Here is a 20,914-nt window from a genome sequence, read left to right as displayed (position 1 = left end):
GGTTGGGGGGAGGAAACGAATGTTTTAAGTTGTGACCTGTGTAGATCATTCTCTCACACTGGTGAATGATAGTATGCCAATTTTTGGAAAGATTATAATGCCGTTTTCGAGAAAAAATTTACATAAATATAAGTATTGCTCGTTTGAAATACTAAGACTATTGTATATATATATATATATATATATATATATATATATATATATATATATATATATATATATATATATATATATATATAACTATTACTATCAATCTATTACCTATTAATATCTATTATTATTATAACTATTATTTATATTATGATCTATGCAATTTAACCAATCAGAAATAAAAAAAAAAAGTCTCTTTTTGAACAGTTTTCCATTCTTTCCAGTTCTGGGACTAAGAAGTCTAAGGACTGATTAAAAATGCATTCGTTAGCCTGTTCTAAAGATTATCGTTATATTTCAGGTCACTGGTTGTGAGAGAAGCTTGCATAACAATCGCCTTTCTGTCTCAACAACTTGGTCACAAATTAAATCGATTTTCTGAAACAGTTTTACCGGCTTTAATTGGACTTATTCCCAATAGTGCTAAGGTAAGCAGAAAGCAAGCACTTTTTGAGGTGTTGAGGCAGAATTATGCCCGGGCTACATTTATGCCCCACTGGTTGGCAACGTCAAAATTACAGTGCCAGACCACAGTGCCAATTACGTTGTCAAATTCACGAGTTGAACATATACATAATTTCTATCTGACCATAGATACAACGACATAGTTTTAGCAAATAATAGTTTAGAATAAAATAGTGTTGACGCTTTTCAAACCGAAGCCCTTTTAGTTTTCCGCTTTTGTAATATAAGTATGGCGATAAAATCAAGCAAAAATTCGATTAAATTCATTAAATTCGTCTTTTTTTTATTTACAGGTATGACTATGTTGTAGCTCATATGTTGTGGGCCACAAAATATATTTACTAAATATATTGTTGTTGTTTTTCTTTGGGTTTATTTTTTCCTTTTTCTGTGGTTCTTTTATGACACCAAGACACATTCTTTTTTTAGCGCAACAAATTCAAATGTAGGAAACGTTTGTATTCGCATACGCAGAATTAGAATTGGAGTGTGTCTGTTTCCTTTTTTTTCATCTCCAAGGGATAGCTCAATTTGGTAGCAAACCCAAGGGCTGAACATAATGAGTCTCAAACCAAGTCTCTTAAATAGAACTTCTGTTTTAAATTTTAAATTATTGATTCTTCAACAAAATACAAATTTACATTTTCTCATAAAATCGGAAAAACATTGATTTTGAAGACATCTGAATGGATAAGTTTGATAATTCTGGAAAGAATATAGAATTTAATGTTTAATGAATTGTATTAAAATGGAATAGTTGTGGGCATCAAGCCATGGCTAATTGTAGAAAAAGCCAAGTTAGGATTGTATAAAAATGATGCAATCCATTTATATTAAAAAAAGTATCTAGTCCCAATTAAATAAATAAAAAGAAACATATATGACGGAAGTTGGAACAAAAGAATTTAGTTTTGCTTTCATTTTAATATTCAGCCTCAAATTTATCGATGAAAATGACCTCTCTTTACAAATATGAACCATAAATTATAGAAAGGCTATAGAGTAAGGGACACATAAGTATAAAAAGATAAATATACTTAGCTTCTTTGTCGTGTCTACGTGTTGGTTGAATTTAGAGCAATTAGAATTTGCCGAAGTGAATAAACTCAAACTTATGAGATCTTCATGTAATTGATTAAATAAAAAAACAACAAGTTTTTCAGCTGAAACTAAGGAGCAACGTTAAATGTAAAAGTAAGGAGCCATACGGCTCCATTACCGAAGTGAATAAACTCAAAACTTATTAAATCTTCATATAATTAATAAAATAAAATAAAAAAAAAACAAGTTTTTTCAACTGAAAGTAAGGAGCAACATTAAACGTAAAACTAAGGAGCCATACGGCTACAATGTTTTATTATTTATTTTTCCCAGAGGCACTTCATATGGAAGGAGTCGTCGCATAAACTTCGGAAGGGACTCATTCGATTTGAAATTGGAAACTCTAGGGCCCTTTTTTAAGAGTCAAAAGTGATCGGAGGGCCCTTTCTTCCAAATACATCCGATAAAAATTTTGAGATAGCATTTTGTTAAAATAGTTCAAAGATCATGTAACAAAAACTCTGGTGTCGACAAAACCCCCCAGGGTCCGGGGCAGGCGTTATAAGTTATGCCCTGGGGCATATATGGCTATTATGGAAGGGATGCTCGTATAAACTTCAGAGACGGCTGATTTGACTGGAAATTGAAAGTTATAGTTCACTTTTTAAGAGTCAAAAGAGATTGGAGGGCTTCCCCTAGCCCTTTTTCCCCAAACCCATTCGACACTTATTTTGAGGTAGCCGTTTCTTTAAAATAGTTCAAACATCAGACAACAAAAACTCCGAGCTCGACACCCCCCCCCCCAGAGCCCGGGGGCAGATGTTTTAAGTTGTGCCCCGGATCAGATAATCAGATAATAAAAACTTCGTAATCGACACCCCCTCCCAGAGCCCGGGGGAAAAATGTTTTAAGTTATGCCCCGGAGGCGTATAAGGTTTTTATGTAAGGGCTGGTCGCATAAACTTGGAAGATGGCTCATTTGATTGGAATTGAAAGTTCTAGCTATCTTTTTATGAGTCAAAAGTTAATAGAGGACATCTACCCCTCCCCCCTGACACAAACAAAGACTTCCCCAAATGCATCAAATGAAAATTTTTAGATAGCCAGTTTGTTTGAAATAGTCCAACGATAAGATATCAAAAACTTCGCTGTCAACATACTCCCCCCCTCCAGAGCCAGGGGAAGGGTTTTAACTTATGCCGTGAGGTATTTGAGGTTTTTATGGAAGAGGTTGTTATATGAACTTTGGAGGGGAATCAAGTGATTAAAAATTTAAAGTTCTTTTTCACCTTTTAATTGTCAAAAGGCCGATGGTGACTAGCCCCCTCTCTCTCCCAACCTTCTTTTCCCCAAATGCGTCCAATCGAATTTTTCATATAGTCATTTTGTTCAAAATGGTCGTATAAACTTCGGAAGGGGCTTATTCCATTGTAAATCACAATTCCTAGTACCCTTCTCAAGAGTTAAAAGTGATCGGAGGGCAACTAGCACCCTCCCCTCCCGCCCCAAGGTACTTTTTCCTGAAATGCATCCAATCAAAATTTTGAGATTGCTATTTTGTTCAAAACCAAATAAAAAAACTTTGGGGTCGACACAGCCCCCCAGAGCCTTGGGGAAGTGTTGTAAGCTATGCCCCGAAGGCATGTAAGGTTATATGTAAGGGGTGGTCGTATAAACTTTAGAGATTACTCGTTTGATTCGAAATTGAAAGTTCTAGTTACCTTTTTAAGAGTCATCACGAGTGATCGGAGGGTATATACCCTCCCTCCCGCCTTTTTTCCATATATATCCGAAAAAAATTTGAGGTAGCAATTTTTTTCAAAATAGTCCTAAATTCAAATTACTATTGATTAGGGGTTTAGAAATCCTCCATAGCACCCGGGATAAAAATTGTAACTTATGTAAGTTGTAAGTTCATAAGAATTGAAATTGATTTAAAAATAACAACCCCCCCCCTCCTTGTGCCTCTTTTCTGCAAATGCATCTTATCAACATTTTGAAATAGCCATTTTGTTCTAAAGTCCAAAATTTTAATTACTATAACTTAGCGGTTGAGAAATCTTCCCTAGCCCCCGGTGCAAGGATTGTAACATATGTAAGTTGTCCATTATTAGAATTTAAGGTTCTGTGGAAGGGGTATTCGTACTAGCTTTGGAAGGGGCTCACTCGATCGGAAATTAAAACTTTAAGCTCTTTTTTAAAAGTCAAAAGTAATCGCTGGTCAACTAGCCCATGCCCCACTTTTCCAAGGGGCATCCGGTCAACATTTGGAGATAGTCATTTTGTTTAAAATAATTCAAAGGCCAAATAACTAGTGATTCACGTTGTAACTTTGATTTACGGTGCAAGGGCTGTAAGTTGTGCAAGTTGCTTGTTGTTATTCTGATACTTTGTTAACTTTTCTTTTACTTTGATCCTTTCTTTACTTTGATGCTTTAATATTGTTACTCTGATTCTAGTTTTGATACTTTGATGAAAGTTTGACGTTGAAAAAAAATCTTACTTTGAAATAAGGAGTTTTTTAAAAAACTTGGAACTTTTTGCAATCAAAAAACGAACAGAAATTAATTCAAAAAACTTTCCGAAAGTTTTTCTTCCCAATTTTTTCCGAAAGGATTGGGTTTATGTACTATAATGAATGGTGTCTTCACTACAAACAGGAGTATGTCTACTGCCCGTTTCCCAAACGGTAAAAGTGTTATTCTCATACTGCAATAACCAATTCTCTTACTTAGAATTATCAATCTCTTACTTAAGTGGCTATAAAGTTCTGCAAAATTAGTTTACCTTTTTTTTAATTATAATAGTTGGGAGAGCAAAATTCAAACACAAATGAGAATCAAACAGTTAGTGGTAACGAACCGTAGTAAGGAGCGACCCGGCTAAATAGTAAACGAAACTCTAAAAAATGGAATTTTGATACTAATAGATACATAAAAAGCATCGGATTTTTATGATGATTTTAAATATATAAGTTTCATCAAATTTAGTGTTACCCATCCAGAGTTACGAGCCTGAGAAAATTTGCCTTATTTTGGAAAATAGGGGAAGACACCCCCTAAAAGTCATAGAATCTTAACAAAAATCACACCATCGCGTTCAGCGTATCGGAAAACCCAACTTTGGAAGTTTATAGCTCCATCTACAACAATGTGGAATTATGTATTTTTTACACGGGTGTGTGTTTATTTGTTTGTTTGTTGCTTTTTTTTTCCTGGGGTGATCGTATCAACCCAGTGATACTAGAATGTCATAAGAAGACTCATTCTAACGGAAATTAAAAGTTCTATGGCCTTTTTAAGTGACCAAAAAAATTGGAGTGCACCTAGGCCCCCTCCCACGCTTTTTTCCCAAAGTCAACGGGTCCAAATTTTGGGATAGCCATTTTGTTCAGCATAGTCGAAAAACCTAATAACTATGTCTTTCGGGATGACTTACTCCCCCACAGTCCCCGGGGGAGGGGCTTCAAGTTACAAACTTTGACCAGTGTTTACATACAGTAATGGTTATTGGGAAGTGTATAGACGTTTCCATGAAGGGGGCGAGAATTTTATAGCATTATTTCAAAAAAATGAAAAAAAATAAATATGAAAAAGTTTTTTCAACTTAAAGTAAGGAGCAGCATTAAAACTTAAAACGAGCAGAAATTATTTCGCATATGAGGGGTTCATCTCCTCTTAAATACCTCGGTCTTTATGCTAAAGTATTTTTAGTAATTACAACTATTTATTCTACGGCCTTTGTGATTCAGGGGTCATTCTTGAAGAATTGGGACTAAATTTAAGCTTTAGTGTAAAAGCGCGAAAAATATTTTAAAATTTAAACTATCCAGAGCACATTATTCTGCAGGCTATAGATAGATATTTGATGATAAAAAACACTCCATACTAAATAAATTTGTTAACCTGTTAATAATTCAAGTTTTTTTTTTTTTTTTTTTTTTTTTTTTTTTTTTTTTTTTTTTTAATTACACTCTTTTGTCATTTTCTGTTTTGCCATTTCATTTTGCAAATGCTATTGCCGTTACTCAAGCCTGAAGCAAGAGAAGGAGAAGAAAAATCAAAAGCGCGCCACCCTCCTTATTATAACCTCCTCTTAATTTAAATATTATTATAAGTATGCATGTGCAAATATCCTGATGAACCCAATATTAATAAAAAATATTTCATATTTTCATATGAAACGATGAATTTTGCTTTTTCAGGTCGTGTCAACTTCAGGGATTGTAGCTATTCGTTTTATAATTGCAAACACACATGCTCCCAGATTAATTCCCATTCTGACGGATAAAATGACAAACAAATCAAAAGAGATCCGGAAGCACGTTTGTGAGTTTCTGGACCAATTGGTTCATGCCTGGCCAACTCAAAAAATGGAAAAGTATAGTCAACAATTACAAGAGGCTATCAGGAAGGGAATAGCTGATGCTGACCTAGACGCCAGGGCCTCTGCTAGAAGGTAAGTCAAATCAGTTTAGTTTAGGCAAGGGCGTATCCAGGATTTGTTATAAGTCTACAATTGTGGCTGTTGAGAACGCACTGCTTCCACAAAGTCTCTAAAAAATTCTAAATCGAGTGAAGGTCCCTACTTGTCTCTTAAATTGATAAAGGTCCATAAAGTCCCTTTTCTTGCTTTGATTTAAAGTTCCGTATCCTGAAGGCTGCGAATACCTGTCAGTATACGGTCTTCTGTATTTTTGTTTGATTGAGATTCTTGGACCTTGTTTTTGCTTGTCTAAGAAAGACAAAACTTGTTGTTGCATAGGCTGTAGCGTTACTGTCTGGACAGAGCAGACAGGCTAGTAACGAAAAGGAGTGACCCCCTTTGCCTCTGGAGTCAATAGGCTAGGAGGCGGTAGGCTTTGGTTTGCTTTGTTAATCACTTTGAAAACTGTTTTCTGGGTGTCACTTGTCACACACAGAGTAAAAAAAAAAGAACGAGAATGTTTCCAAGCACAAAATACGAAGGAGGCGGTGTCAAAACGAGGTTTCTTGCGCGATTTTGAACTCACGTACATTTCTCGAACTATTAGATTATTTTCTAGCGTTCTTTTTTATTTGAATGCATTTCTGGCAATAGCCTGTATATTTTTCTACTAACTTTCTTTAATGTTTTGTGTTTAAAGTTTCGGTTTGAATGAGTATGGGAAAGTGAAAATTCAAGGAAACTTGCTTGGAAGAGAAAGGTGGGACCGGACACCAAACGGAAGAGTGGTGTAGAGCCGTTCTGGGAGATCTGTTTTCTTTCTTTTGTTTTATCTGCAATCCATCGTTTGCCTGCCATAAGGGTTCTTACGCTTTAGTGTAGCACGCCAGAATTGCTGAACATAAGAAGAATGTTACCATAAAGCTACCGCCGAATCAGCTTCGTATCTCGGCAACATCTTCCGTGGAGACCGGCGAATCGGCAAAACTGCCCATGCACCTAGGTGCTTATGTAGGGTGGGATGAAACAGTAGTTGCAGAAATTACATGGACTCTGAAGATGATTGAGTCTGACTGTACTGGGGAGTCTGTAGACGGAATAGCAGATATATTTGGAAATATTTAAATATTTGCAAATATAAGATATATTTGTTTAGAGATACAGTGGTCAAAGCTTCTCCTTCGGGTGAACTAAAGTTCGCTTATTTTTTAACCGAAGCTCTCGGACCCCATTTTTGGAAGATGACCCTTGATGAAGACGGTAACAGATATTATGTTTTCGAGTTTGACGAAATTACAAACTCAGAAAGTAAGAAATAGCTTCAAATGAGAATCCGATTCTGGTCGAAAAGATAAAACAAGTGGTTGAAAGGCTTCGGAAAACTGGCTGGAATTTTAAGAACTTAGGGATGAACTAACGCTTCAGCCATTCGAAGATGAAAAGAAATGCCAGTTTCTGTTCAGAGTTTATTATACTTTGCCAGGAAGCTACCCATTGCGACACAAAATGACATACTAGATGGTGAGCTTAAGCTAATCCAGCTATCCGGACTTCCACCGGAGCCAGGAAGGATCGACGGCAAGTAGAACAGCGTGGTCCAGGGAGGAAAATATCCAAACTTGGGGGAAGTCGTAAAAAGTACTTTGATCATTTCTCTCGGGTCTGCCAGCATTGAATGGGGTTTCTCCCTTTCTGGGTGAGTTCTCAGTGAAGAAAGAGCTTCGATGAATGAGCAAACTTTGAATGCAAAACTGTTTATGATAGATGCGTTGGGCAGATTTGGAGGATGTGCGCAAAATGTTGCTATCACCGAAGACTTGATAAAACTGGCCAAACCTGCTAGAACAAGCTATGATTTGTACCTACAGCAGGAAAAAGCATTGAAATAAAACACTGAGAAAGAGCAGGCAAGAATGGACCCTAGAGAGGTCCCTTTCTCGGCTTAAGGGGTCCTTAAGTCCCTATTTTTTGCGACTTGAACCTGTGGTAGCCGTGACAAGGAAACATTCTTACTCCATAATATGCACAATAACCGTAGTTAACACAATTTGGCTGCAGCTCCACTATAATCTCCCCCCCCCTAATATGCAAATATATAGCGCAAATTATATATTTTCAATTTATTTTGCCATGCGTCACTCTGGGTTCAAACCCCCTAAACCCCCTGGATACGGCCTTTTTGACTCACTTGATTCTCATGAACAAAGCAGTACCCCACGCTATCCACGCAACTGAAGAGAAGAGATCTAACGGCAGAAAAATCTCTGGGACTATGAAAGGTCAAATAGATAGCGTGGGGTTTCCATATCGGTAAGCAGGAAAACTGAAAAAGAAAAGAAAATAACTGTTTGCGTAATATAGATTCACCTGCAGAACAAACATATTTTGATTCCATTCGATATTTTAACGCACCATAAACTTAAAAAAAAAAAAATTGAAATCTGTCTCTTAGGCTACAGAATATAAGCCTGCAAGCCTATAGCCATCGCATGTACACATTTTTGTTTCATAAATTGTTCCTACTCAATTGCAGCGGAAATGTCACATTGATTGCCTTAAGTTAACACAGTGAAACAAAAAATTAATAGATTTACGTCCGCCATAAAGTAACTAGCATGAAATCAATTGCGTGTTGTTTGGCTCTTCGCATGTGAAAATAGTGTCGTATAACATGATCTGTCAGCAATTGCTTGCCGATAATGAATCATTCATTGTTTTAGTGTTCATCTTGGGGTTTATTTGGCTTGATGGGTGTTGACTGATACCATATGGGATTTTTACACCATTACCTGCACGTACTAAAATATCTAAGCAAGTTTTTTTTGTGTATACATTATGATCTATGCCTCCTCCAAAATATGCGGTTTGTGGTAAGTCTACAGCTGTAATTTAAACAGTGGCGCCAATCGAGGAGTCGCCCACCTTCCACCGTCTGGTACACGTCTCGGAGCGCCAAGTGTGCCGCAAAGTTCTGTCACGTGTGGCACAGTCCCCGTAAAGCTTTGCACACTTGCTCGCTTGGCACGCGCCACTTTGTTTACTTGATCTCTGATATTTTGAAACCCCTCAAAGTCAATTTGTGGAACTTTTTGATAGGGGAGGGGAGTAAATTTTATTTTGCAAAATATTGGGAGGATTTTTTGTTTTTTTCCAATGAAAAGGTATTGTTCAAAAAAGTATTGTTCAGTTAAGATTCGAAAAAAATATTCAAATCTTGAGGGGGTTAGAAAATCTAGGGCGAGGGGTGGGGGGTTGATGCTTCCTACTCTCCTCCATCCTCCCAACTGGTACCGCTGATCTTTAAACGAAATGAGAAGATAGTTAATCTCGTTGGACTCATCAGTTTCAGATCTATCTGTTCAATCAGCCAAAATTATGAAATGCCTTAAACTGTATCTTAGAGTAACTGTATCTTAGAGTAACTTAGAGTAACTTAAACTTGATCTGAACTTGCTTAAGATTAGAAAACTTGTTCTATTTTCATGAATATTTCTCACTGATTTTCGTTATGCATTTCAATGCTTTATTTAATTAAACAAAAAATTCAAGATAAATTTGAAAAATGTACTTCTTCGATGGATAAACCGGAATCCTTGCTGTCGCACGTTGGCAAAATTGTTGTCTTCTGTTAAATTATTAAAACCGTAGGATCGTGTAAAAATAACGTACCAAAAACTTTTACAAGGAGCGTAAACTTTAATAGTAATGATGTTCTAATTGCTTAGCGGAAGTGACGCACCTTAACTGACTGTCTTTCCAGAAGAGAGGACGTTATAATTGGGTACATTCATTTAAATTCATTTTGGTTAAATGCTATTTTTTTATTAAACCGGTTTTTGTAGAAAGGAAAACCAACGCTCAAGATTAACTTTCATTTGACGTTTTTACCCGTTAACACCCAATCGAAAACCATATTTTTCTATGCCGCGCAAAAAACGGTCTTCTTGAAGCTTCCTTTGTTGATCTGATTTCCGATTTGTCCCTAAAATGCCAAATAAAATACAATAAAATGCCAAAAAACGGTCTTCTTGAAGCTTCCTTTGTTGATCTGATTTCCGATTTGTCCCTAAAATGCCAAATAACATACAATAAAATGCCAAAAAAACGGTCTTCTTGAAGCTTCCTTTGTTGATCTGATTCCCGATTTGTCCCTAAAATGCCAAAAAACGGTCTTCTTGAAGCTTCCTTTGTTGATCTGATTCCCGATTTGTCCCTAAAATGCCAAAAAACGGTCTTCTTGAAGCTTCCTTTGTTGATCTGATTTCCGATTTGTCCCTAAAATGCCAAATAAAATACAATAAAATGCCAAAAAACGGTCTTCTAGAAGCTTCCTTTGTTGATCTGATTTCCGATTTGTCCCTAAAATGCCAAATAAAATACAATAAAATGCCAAATAACATACAATAAAATGCCGAAAAACGGTCTTCTTGAAGCTTCCTTTGTTGATCTGATTCCCGATTTGTCCCTAAAATGCCAATAAACGGTCTTCTTGAAGCTTCCTTTGTTGATCTGATTTCCGATTTGTCCCTAAAATGCCAAATAAAATACAATAAAATGCCAAGAAACGGTCTTCTTGAAGCTTCCTTTGTTGATCTGATTTCCGATTTGTCCCTAAAATGCCAAATAACATACAATAAAATGCCAAAAAACGGTCTTCTTGAAGCTTCCTTTGTTGATCTGATTCCCGATTTGTCCCTAAAATGCCAAAAAACGGTCTTCTTGAAGCTTCCTTTGTTGATCTGATTTCCGATTTGTCCCTAAAATGCCAAATAAAATACAATAAAATGCCAAAAAACGGTCTTCTTGAAGCTTCCTTTGTTGATCTGATTTCCGATTTGTCCCTAAAATGCGAAATAACATACAATAAAATGCCAAAAAACGGTCTTCTTGAAGCTTCCTTTGTTGATCTGATTTCCGATTTGTCCCTAAAATGCCAAATAAAATACAATAAAATGCCAAAAAACGGTCTTCTTGAAGCTTCCTTTTTTGATCTGATTTCCGATTTGTCCCTAAAATGCCAAATAACATACAATAAAATGCCAAAAAACGGTCTTCTTGAAGCTTCCTTTGTTGATCTGATTCCCGATTTGTCCCTAAAATGCCAAAAAACGGTCTTCTTGAAGCTTCCTTTGTTGATCTGATTTCCGATTTGTCCCTAAAATGCCAAATAAAATACAATAAAATGCCAAAAAACGGTCTTCTTGAAGCTTCCTTTGTTGATATGATTTCCGATTTGTCCCTAAAATGCCAAATAAAATACAATAAAATGCCAAGAAACGGTCTTCTTGAAGCTTCCTTTGTTGATCTGATTTCCAATTTGTCCCTAAAATGCCAAATAAAATACAATAAAATGCCAAAAAACGGTCTTCTTGAAGCTTCCTTTGTTGATCTGATTTCCGATTTGTCCCTAAAATGCCAAATAAAATACAATAAAATGCCAAGAAACGGTCTTCTTGAAGCTTCCTTTGTTGATCTGATTTCCGATTTGTCCCTAAAATGCCAAATAAAATACAATAAAATGCCAAAAAACGGTCTTCTTGAAGCTTCCTTTGTTGATCTGATTTCCGATTTGTCCCTAAAATGCCAAATAAAATACAATAAAATGCCAAAAAACGGTCTTCTTGAAGCTTCCTTTGTTGATCTGATTTCCGATTTGTCCCTAAAATGCCAAATAAAATACAATAAAATGCCAAAAAACGGTCTTCTTGAAGCTTCCTTTGTTGATCTGATTTCCGATTTGTCCCTAAAATGCCAAATAAAAACGCGTGTTTACTTGAAATACAAAAAGTAAAAGCGTATGTACTTGCTAAATTTACCTTCCATTTAGTAGCTTTGACGGTAATGAATTATGACTATGACTGAATTATGTCTGTGACTGCATGTAATAAATTATGCTATGACTGTATTAAATGTGAAAAAATATTTCTCTAGTTATTTTTATTATCAAGATTAATTTTTTTTTTCACGTTAATTTTCACGTTTACGTTCAAGATCACGTTAATTTTTTTTTCTCTAAGACAAAGCTGAATAAGAGGCTATGCAAAACCTGCACTTGCAAAAAATTTCAATTTGAAAACGGTTTCATGTAACACGAATGTCAGCATTTGCTAGCTGGTAATGAACCATTCATTGTTTTAGTATTCATCTTATAGCTTATTTGACTTGATGGGTGTTGACTGATACCATATGGGATGGCTCGGTTATCTTTATACCAATGCCAGCATGCATTAAAAACATATTAAGCGCATTTTACTTTCTGAATATATTTGTAACAATAATACATCTTATATATTAGTAACCATGATACATTTTATGGAGAGGAGGAGGTTTAACATAGGTCTTAAGAGTATATGATGCAGCTGAAAGTGCATGAAATTTTATACTTATAGTTTACTACCAAGTTTATTTATATTTTGTAGTTTAACTACTTTTAACTACTTTAACTACTTTTATAGTTTAACTACCAATATTTTTTTCTGCAAATACTGAAGGAGAAAAAGAATGAACTGTCCCTTTTTAATCTATTGGCGTAAAGCAGAAATGTTCTTCTTCGACGAAAGGCTTTCGGTAACTGCTGTTGAAAGATGAATATTAGTGCTCGAATTCCTTCCTCCTAGATCCGATAAGGGTGATGTGACTAAGTATGGAATAGCCAGAGGCGTAGCTATAGTTTTCAGTGCTTAAAGACAACAGTGGTTTTTGTCCTCCCCCCTACCATCGCTGCCATAATATAAGTAGATAATAACATTGACAACAAATAATTTATTTGGCTGCGCCCTGGCACAGCCGTCCCCCCTTGCCGCCTCTAGCTGCACTTTTGTTTGTGAGTAAACAATAAATAATTAATATATAAAGACAATCAAAGAATTTAAATGCCAGGAAAGAAATTTTAGAACTCAGTCGGAGTGTATACCTTCCCTAAATCTAAGTCTGACCTTTTTTATACAAAGAAGGAAAAAAGTGTATCGTAGTTTCGAGTTTTTTGCTGACTGGGAAAGCGGTGCCCTGTGTAGGAAACTTTTAAGAATGGAACCACTGTCTACATTAAAGACTGAAAAGGTGCTTTCAAGTACCCACCTCTACCCCTTCCCATGCCCGGCACACTGAATTTCCATCAACTTGTAAAGAATCCACAAAGGTCCTGGAAAGTGCTTTTTATCTTGTACTTCCACCCCTTCTGTACTTTTGAGTTTTGAAAATTCAAGAAGAAATAACTGTGAAAAAAATACTGTGGTCCCAACTGTGAAAAAAAAAATTATCAAATTTGACTGGAATCCTGGGAACTGCGTTGGCAAGACTAACAGTCTGAAATAAGCATACTTTGACTGATCGTTTTTTAATCAAACCGTATGAACGAAAATAATTATTCAAGGTGTAATGTCAAGGTATTAGTATGTTTTTACTCCCCAACAATTTGTTTTGATAATTTTAATATATTTTGTTGATTAAGGTTTTTTAACGGAAAGTAAGGAGCGGCATTAAAACATAAAACGAACAGAAATTACTTAGTGTGTGAAAGGGGCTGCTTCCTCATCAACGCCCCGCTCTTTACGCTAAAGTTTGACTCTTTCTCTTAGCTCTACTTTTTAAAATAGCAAAAAACTTTAGCGTAAAGAGCGGGGCATTGATGAGGAAGCAGTCCCTTTCATATACGAAGGAATTTCTGTTCGTTTTAAGTTTTAATGCCGCTCCTTACTTTCTGTTAAAAAAACTTGTTTTTTTTTTATTTAATTTCTAAACTTTTTTTGAATCAATGCATGTTTTGATTTTGTCTCTCCGCAGATGAATAATTAAAACGAAATTTGGATATTTATTTTTTTGGCTAAATGGCTTTCTCATAATTTTGATCGAATGATTTTGAGAAAAAAAGAGCGGGGAGGAGGCCTATTGCCTTCTGATTTTTTGGTTACTTAAAAAGGCAACCAGAACTTTTAATTTTTTACGAATGTTTTATTAGTAAAAGATATACGTAACTTACAAATTAGCTTACGTAATGAACTTCTGTATTCTCATGTTTTTATTACGTATATGGGAAGGGCTCACCCCCTCGTCAGTACCTTGCTCTTTACACTAAAGCTTAAATTTTGTTCCAATATCTTAAGAATGACCCCTGAATAAAAAAAAAACCGTAGGATAAATAGTTGAAATTACTAAAAATACTTTAGCTTAAAGAGCGGGGTATTAGGAGGAGGTGAGCCCATCATATGCGTAATAATTTATGTTCATTTTAAGTTTTAATGCTGCTCCTTACTTTCAGTTGAAAATTTTTCATATTTATTTTTTCATTGTTTTTTCTAATAATGCTAGAAAATCCTGCGCCCCTTCATGAAAATTTTCTTCCCCCATGACAAATTCCTCCAAGGAAATTTCCCCCAATATATCTCCCTCTTTTCAACCCCCCCCCCCAACCTAAAAATCCTCCTGAAAACGTCTGTACCTTTCCAAATAGCCATTACTATGTGTAAGCACTGGTCAAAGTTTGTAACTTGTAGCCCCTCCCACGGGGTCTTTGGGGGAGTAAGTCGCCCCCAAAGACATAGTTATAAGGTTTTTGACTACGGTGAATAAAATGGCTATCTCAGAATTTTGATCCGGTGACTTTGGGAAAATAATTGGCGTGGGAGGGGGCCTAGGTGCCCTCCAATTTTTTTGGTCACTTAAAAAGGGCACTAGAACTTTTTATTTCAATTAGAATGAGCCCTCTCGCAAGATTCTAGGACCACTGGGTCGATACGACCACCCCTGGAAAAAAAAACAAACAAACAAACAAATAAACACGTATCCGTGATCTATATTCTGGCAAAAAATGCGAAATTCCACATTTTCATAGATAGGAGCTTGAAACTTCTACAATGAGGTTTTCTGATACGCTGAATCTGATGGTGTGATTTTCGTTAAGATTGTATGACCTTAATTTGATGTTTCCCCTTATTTTCGAAAACGAGGCAAATTTTCTCTGATACTTTTCTCGTAACTTTTAATGGGTAAAACTAATCTTGATGAAATTTATATATTTAAAATCAGCATTAAAATGCGATTTTAATGCTGATTGCGATTTAATGCTGTTAATAGAGTTTCGGTTACTATTTAGCCGGGTCGCTCCTTACTACAGTTCGTTACCACGAACTGTTTGATTGCTTTTTTTTTAATACTTACGGTTAATGAAAGATCTATTACTTTAATATTTTCTTTTTTAATCTAAAATCCTAGCTTAGAAATGCTAGCTTAGAAAATCTTTGTTCAAAAACTATAGAGGATTAGGAATTATAATTGCCTATTCTAGTTTTGATTGAAATTTGTATACATATATATATATATATATATATATATATATATATATATATATATATATATATATATATATATATATATATATATATATATATATATATATATATATATATATATATATATATATATATATATATATATATATATATATATATATATATATATATATATATATATATATATATATATATGTGTGTGTGTCTCTTAAACTTTTGGAATATCTTGCATGGGCAACGCCATTTTTGAAGTGACCACATTCACCAGTGTGGTCATGCATGGTTTCAAACTGTAAATAGTTGCGGGTAATGAAATATACTACTAAACACTTAATAAATAAACTTAAATTATGGTGCCAAGGTCTTAATATGTTTTTGTTCCCAACAATTCACTCCAGCAATTTTAGTCCCCGTTATCACAAATAGTACATACCACCAAACTTTAGTGGATGCTAGTGGCCCCGATATTCGAACCTGATGATTTGTTAAGGATTTCTAAGGAATCCTTGAGCAAAAAGTTCAATTATATATTGAAAAACAACTTTAGCAATTTTTTTAGTTTCTTGGTGTATACCCACCCAAAACGCATGTAGTAAAAATTTAGCAAAAAGAAGCGAAAATGTACATGATAAACCAGAGTCTATAGAAGTAAAACTTAAAGAATAGCCGTATATTATTATTCTAAATTGATAATGTGCTTTTACTCACCTATTTTTAAGTCGAGATAAAAACATATTTATTTACACTTAAATGTACGTATATAGTCACCTTAATGAACAGGTAGACAAAAAAAAATTCTAGTCGAAGTTCATAAGGAATAATTTAGCAAAAGGTTCAACTGTGTCGGAAATGGGTTGTCACAGTTTTTAGTTTTCCATATATAGAGATCCCAACATTCCTTTATGTCCTAACTTGATTTTTTTTTTTTTTTTCTTTTTTTTTTTAAGGTGAAATAGGCCTTCAGAAAATCTTTTAAGCCTTGAAAGTAGCGAAGGAGTAAAGGTAACCTTGAAATTACCTTCATAGGTTCAAATTTGGTCTACATATCCGTTCTTGACAGGCCCATTCATATACCGTAACTGCCTTTAGAGGAAGCAAAAGGCCAGTATTCTGAAATTTTATCAGAAAATCGGACATTAGAAAAATTCCAAAATATCCTGATTCGTTCAATTTATCAGAGCGTATTTATATGACTTGCTGATTATATGAGGCGTATTTTTAAAGTAAGGTCTGTTTGAACATAACTACACAACGAAAGATTACTTCAAAAAGTAAATTTATTTTCAGAAATTACATGCTTTACTCTATTTAACGGCACAGTTGCCAAGTTTGTTCAAACATTTATCGTACCTCTGAGTAATTTTAAAGCAACTTCTTCATAAAAACTGGCCGCCTGTTCTTATAACCAAGAATTCAGTGATGTTTTTACGTCGTCATCATCATTGTAACGGTTGCAACTGAGGGAGAAGTGGATGGTAGTCACTGTGCGCAAGATCAGAACTGTAGGGTGAGTTGTCTAAAACTTCCCAGCCAAAACTGTCTAACAAATTGTGGGACTGACCCGCAGTATGAGGTCTTGCATTGTCATGAAGAAAGACAACTCCCTTTGTCAGCATGCCAATTTTTTTTTATTTTTTTTTATCGCTCTGCAGTGCTTTCTGAGGGTTTCTCAGTATGCTTCTGCATTGATAGCGGTTCCTCTATGAAGAAGTCGACCAACAAAACACCATGCTTATTCCAAAATGTCTACGTCATGATTTTGCACTGGGAGAGAGTCTGTTTTACCTTCAATTCGACAGGGGAGTCAAATTGACCCCCCTGTCAAATTGTAACGGTTGCCACCTCAGTGACAACCGTTATAATCATGACGGCGACGTAGATATGGCAGTGAACTCTTTGTTATTGGAGCCGGTGGCAAGTGTTTATGAAGAGTTTACTTTAAAATTAGTTGAGAGGTATGATAAGTGTTTGAAAAAACTTGGCAACTATTCCAAAAAATAGAGTAAAGTGTGCACTTTCTAAAAATAAGCTTACAAAATGAAATAATCTTTCGGTGTGTACTTATGTTCAAACGGACCTTAACAAACACCCCTCGTAGCTTGTATCTAAAAAATTAAATACTCATCAGGCAAAACTGGTTTACAGGAATTGAAAATGTCACGTTAATTAGAATAGCATTAAAACAAAACAAAACAAAATTTTAAGTTACCAGAAATCCCTCGGTGCGCACATCTCGACAGGTTCTACCCTCTTGCGTTTGATCTGGTGTAATTCTTTGTTCTTGTACCTAATGCCAATCAGTTCGATTATCTCTCTATGTAGACCTATTGCCGAATACGGATGCCTGCGTTTTGCAGGGGCTTCTAGAACTCTACTCCTACCATTTCAGAAAATCCAAAGTAGGCTCCCAAGTAATGTTAGGCAAAAAGTTGATAAAATGTTCTATCAATATATCGATATTTTTTACTTTCGATATATCGATTTCGACAAAGTTTTTTTGCTCATATTAAATTTAGGTGTTGCCAAAATTCAATAATAAAAATTGAGTATTTTGTGCAATTTTTTTCAAATTTCGAATAAAATACAAAAAACTTCCATTATATGAATAAATATCACGAAAACCGTGATTTAGAATTACTCGAATAAGCTCAGAATAAAGAATAATTTACTCTTTATTGCTCAGAATAAAGAAAAATAAGATACTGGCTATTTTGGCTATTCAAAATCAGCTGCATGTTAATAGTTTCCCCTGAAAGTTGGTTCTGCCTTTCAGGGATTAAATAAAAACACTTTTTTTCCACTGAAAGTACGGAGCAACATTAAAACTCAAAAGAACAGAAATTATTCCTTGCATGAGGTGCATAACCCCTCCTCAATACCTCGCTCTCAACACAAAAATTTCTTTTTGTATTTTAAAAATTTCCTTACTCTAATTAAACAGCTCTTTTGTTTCAGGAGTTGTTAATAAATAATTGGGAAAACAAAGTTACAATTAGCTTTAAAAAAACGAGGTATTGAGGAGAGGGACCCACTTCTCATACACGAGACAATTTCGGTTCATTTTAAATTTGGATGTTGCTCCTTACTTTTAGTTGAAAAAAATTCGTTGTTTATTTAATTTTTTCAAATAACGCCGGAAAATCCGCCTTTTCTCTCCATGGAATTCCCCCCAAGAAAATTCCTCCCGAGTAAGATCCCCCTTTCCCCCTGACAATCTCATCGTGGGAAATTCTTTTGAGCCAACTTTCGTTTGAAAAAAAATTGTTTTTCTTTTAACCTATAATTGTTTTTCAAATCATGCCAGAAATCCTCCCTCCGTGGAAAATGTTTCCTGGAAATTCTCCCATCCCAATGTCTCAATGGAAAGATTCTCCCACTTGAAATTCCTGTTTAGAGAATATATCCCGTGAAAAATCCCCCCCGGAAAAATCCCCCAGGCAATCTCAACCTCTTTGGAAATTTTCCCTGGCCAATTTTCCCGGTATATCTCCAAATGTAAAACTAAATAGGCAAAGAGAAAGTAAGTCAAATAAACAGAATTTAGTATAAGAGCTCTGGTAAATTCCCCGTGTATGGTTTCCCTTTGAAATTTCATCGCGGAAACTTCCCTCCTTTTGGAAAAATCCCTCTTGGAAAATCCCCACCGCAGAAAATTTCCCCCATAGAAAATTCAACTTCCCAAAAAATGTTTGTTTACTTCCCCCCCCCCAAAAAAATACTAAATGTAGACACTAGACATATTTTATAACTTACAACCTTTCCACCCGGGACTTGCAGGACCGTGCCATCCTCAAAGGCATGATTACCTGACTTTTCAAGTATGCTGATCAATATGGCTGTCTCAAAATTTTGATCAGATTACTTGGAAAAAAGGAGCACGGGAGGGGGTCCAGCCGCCCTCCCCAATCGTTTTGGTCACAAAATGGGGAACTAGAACTGTAATTTCCCTTTTGGCAAGCCCTCTCCCGATCTTATATGTTCATTGGTTCGATACGATCACCCTGAAAAAAAATAAAATAAAAATGAAATGAAAAAAAAAACACGCCTACGTGATCTTTCTTCTGGCAAAAATTACGAATCACCTTTTTTCAGATGGAAGCTTGAAGCCCTTTCAGTAAGGTTCTCTGATATACCGAATCTGATGGTGCGATTTTTATTAAGATTCTTTTAATTTTTAGGGGCGTTTTTGCCCTTCCTCAAAAGCTATACAAATTTTCTCAGACTTCCATGGCTTGTAATGGGTGCATGAGACTTGATGAATATTATATATCTGGAGTCGGTGTAAGAACCAGTTCACTTAATGTACCTATTGTTATCAAAATTCCGTGCTTTAGAGTTTCGGTTGTTATTTGGCCGAGCTGCTCCTTACTTACAGTTTGTTGCCACGAACTACATGATTAATTGATCAGCCTTGGAATCCACTCCCAAAAAGGGCATTGGTGGTGGACATTGACATTAATTTTATAACAAATTTATAGGTATTTAGGTGACCCATACTACAAGACTTCCATGACTTTAGAGGATCAGTTTTTCCTGGAACTAAAGACTCCCTTCTGAAAATCTGGAAGCTGTGACAGATGGAGCTGCTGACGAAGCTTACCTTGCATTGACTACTGAAACTTCATCATGCAATCCCCACAAACTGGCTTGATTCTGTAGTGGCTGAATTGCAGGGTCTGTCATGGCGCTTCCATCTGTTGATACAGATTCCAGTAAGGCCAAATCCATGTCTCTTTCTATTTTACGCTGAATTTGGAGAAGATCGTCAGGGGCAATACATAATTTCTGGAAACGTGAGTTGAAGTATGTGGCAATCGTGATGAGTGTGATCTGAGCAAGGCCTATAAGCCTAGAAGGTATTTTATCTATCCAAGCCTTTCGGAGGTTCTCGGCAACAATTGAGTCCTCAATAAACACAATTTGCGAACAGGGTGTGCCAACTTCTGGATACAGCTGTGCATGCTGTATATCAGCATAGATGAGTCAATGGATTGAATACATTATTCTCCTTCTCGACCATTTGCAAAAAAATTCTCTCTATTGGATCTTTTCTGCTGAATGTTCATCGGTAGATACCCAAAAAAGCCAAAATAATATCCTTTTCGGTTTCGATATTTACGCTTCGATATCGATATTTGGTGCAGTATATCGATGTCGATATTCAATATCGCCCTATACTACCCCTAAGGGGAGATATATTACCAATCGGGTAACTTGAAGAAAAATTTTTGGCATGGTGTCAATGGCCATTTTTGATAAGTACATCCACTACCCCCTTCCGACGAATTGTCTCTACTTGTACTGCCGTTTGCTATAATACGGCAAACGCGCAGAAACATGGTGCAGTCGCCGTATCATGGTACTGTGTACAAACAGGGCCGTATCCAGGTTTTGTTCTGGGGAGGAGGTGCATTTTGTTACGTTTTTACGAGTCAGTCAAACATTCCGGGGGGGTCAAACACCTTATCCCTCCTCCTTTCTGGATTCGACCTTGCTTACAGGTGGATGCATCTGGCACTGAGTAATTGAAAATCAGCTTTGTAAGA

The 20,914-nt window shown here is 35.7% G+C and overlaps 1 protein-coding gene across 1 annotated transcript in view; it reads left to right on the top strand.

The window, feature by feature from the left end:
* The window catches only part of LOC136031837 (CLIP-associating protein 1-like), a gene marked incomplete in the record, with an annotated part of 169,070 nt that overhangs the window by 117,241 nt on the left and 30,915 nt on the right, over positions 1 to 20,914 (top strand). Inside the window, 2 exon segments of the mRNA XM_065711673.1 lie at positions 452 to 578; positions 5,861 to 6,114. Coding sequence (XP_065567745.1) covers positions 452 to 578; positions 5,861 to 6,114 — 381 coding nt within the window.

Source organism: Artemia franciscana, chromosome 10 (genome assembly GCF_032884065.1).
Source record: "Artemia franciscana chromosome 10, ASM3288406v1, whole genome shotgun sequence".
Taxonomy (NCBI): domain Eukaryota; kingdom Metazoa; phylum Arthropoda; class Branchiopoda; order Anostraca; family Artemiidae; genus Artemia; species Artemia franciscana.
Note: the sequence above shows the minus strand (reverse complement) of the source record. Positions and strands in the feature narration are given on the sequence as shown.